Source organism: Nanorana parkeri, unplaced genomic scaffold (assembly GCF_000935625.1).
Source record: "Nanorana parkeri isolate BGI_ZX_2015 unplaced genomic scaffold, ASM93562v1 scaffold17, whole genome shotgun sequence".
Taxonomy (NCBI): domain Eukaryota; kingdom Metazoa; phylum Chordata; class Amphibia; order Anura; family Dicroglossidae; genus Nanorana; species Nanorana parkeri.
The window spans coordinates 891,115-893,145 of NW_017306285.1; the positions used below are offsets into that span (position 1 = coordinate 891,115).

At 47.3% G+C, this 2,031-nt stretch overlaps 1 protein-coding gene across 1 annotated transcript in view; it reads left to right on the top strand.

The window, feature by feature from the left end:
* The window catches only part of CDH4 (cadherin 4), a 503,915-nt gene that overhangs the window by 490,753 nt on the left and 11,131 nt on the right, over positions 1-2,031 (top strand). Inside the window, exons 14-15 of the mRNA XM_018560236.1 lie at positions 171-310; positions 1,294-1,458. Coding sequence (XP_018415738.1) covers positions 171-310; positions 1,294-1,458 — 305 coding nt within the window. The remainder of the gene's footprint in view (positions 1-170; positions 311-1,293; positions 1,459-2,031) is intronic.

The window sequence follows — 2,031 nt, forward strand, 5'->3', positions numbered from 1 at the left end:
TTGTAGATGTTCATAAAAACGGTGCGGGGGCGGCCGGGGGGGGGGGGGGAGGAGCAAAGAAACCAAAAAGCGGGCAGACTTTGTCGTCTAAAGATGTGAGCGGTTATTGCTGCTGGAAATGAAGAATGGGTGTCAGTGGATAACTGAGCCGGTTGTTTCTCTCCTGGCAGCCATGGTCCTTCTCTTTGTCATGTGGATGAAGCGCAGAGAGAAGGAGAGACACACCAAGCAGCTGCTCATTGACCCCGAGGACGATGTGAGAGACAATATACTGAAGTATGATGAAGAAGGAGGAGGAGAAGAGGACCAGGTAATATCACTCACAGAACATTCCTAGTACTTATCAGTCCGGGTGCCAGTGACTGCGAGTGTGTCAGCATGCGCTGTGCTCCCAGCCTCTATGTCAGTCTCCCCTCAGATCTGGCTGTAACATCACGAGCATGTCTCTGCAGGCGCTATACAGGCACCCAGCACACAGAAGTGAGGATACGCCTGGTTATTGGAGTCACTGGTCTCCAATATTTTGTATTGCTAGTATTTTTGTTCTCTTTCAGGGTGTTTGTTTTATGACAGTGTCACTTTTAGGGCTCATTCAGACAGGTGCGCACAGCCATAAAATGACCCGGTCCTGGATGGGACAGGTGCTATGTGCCATTGATCGTAGCAGCCTGTTCTTCCCTATGGGAGGATGCCGCTGCTTGCAATTACATGCGGTCACACACACACCCCAACCTGCACATGCGTGCAGGTCCCATTGCCCACACTTGGACGCAGACAGTGTGCTTCCAAGTGCAAGCACCCAGACCTGCACAGATGTGCAGGTTGGGGCGTGCATGTGACCGCATGTAATTGCAAGCAGCGGCATCCTCCCATAGGGAAGAACAGGCTGCTACGATCAATGGCACATAGCACCTGTCCCATCCAGGACCGGGTCATTTTATGGCTGTGCGCACCTGTCTGAATGAGCCCTAAATCAGCCTCATACCATAATATGTAGTCTTTAGCTTCTGCACATTTTTTTTCGGAGCGGTATCACTTCTGTTGAATGCAGTTTGGCAGAAATAAAGGGAGACTCTGATGGTCATAAACATAGACTAGTACCATGTAGTACCTGAACATTCATGAAGGAAAGGAAATTGGGATCACAGGCGGCAATACAAAACCTGAGGAAGGTTCTTCCAAACTAGCAAAGCTTTAGTTGGAGTTGGGTTGGATGAGATTAAGCGTCAGGTGTATAAATATATCATAGTTAGACATTCTCTGTCTTTATTCCCAATACATCTCATCACACAGGACTACGACCTAAGCCAATTACAGCAGCCAGAGACCCTGGACCATGTCCTAAACAAAGTAGCCGGTGTCAGGCGGGTGGATGAGAGGCCAGTAGGAGCGGAACCTCAGTATCCAATCAGACCTGTCATACCACACCCAGGAGACATTGCAGACTTCATCAGTGAGGTAAAGCTTATGATATAACTGCTGCTGTATAATGGTATCCATCTGTATGAAATGTTATACCGCATACTGTGTGCCCAATAGAAACATTTATCTTTGACTGTAAACACAGCTACCCCACAGTTCAGTATGGAATAGCCCCCGACTGTCCCTCATTTGGGAACAATCCCCCCTTGCTCTCTTTCATTCTCCAATGTTCTTCTTTTAGCTGTGTAGAGATCAGTACCAATAAATGTATTATTTACACTCTCAAATTTTTTTTATATTGAACCCAACTTTCCATCCTTTGCATTGGTTACTTGTAAGTGTAAGGTAAGGGAATGTCCTTTACCTAAAACGTATCCCCGTTTCCCATCTCAGAGGGTTGGGAGGTCTGGAATAGTCACACAGCAATTTATGTGATCACAGGTCCTCATTTTGTATTGAACATGTGGGATGGTTTTGGGATCCTAAATGTCATAAAACAGTAAGTCACCAGCACTCCGAGGAAAGAACTTGGCTTGGAGAACCTTTGGAGTGCTGGTGACTTACTGTTTTCTTGATCTGATCCAGCGGCACCCCCTCCGCTGTCCTTTC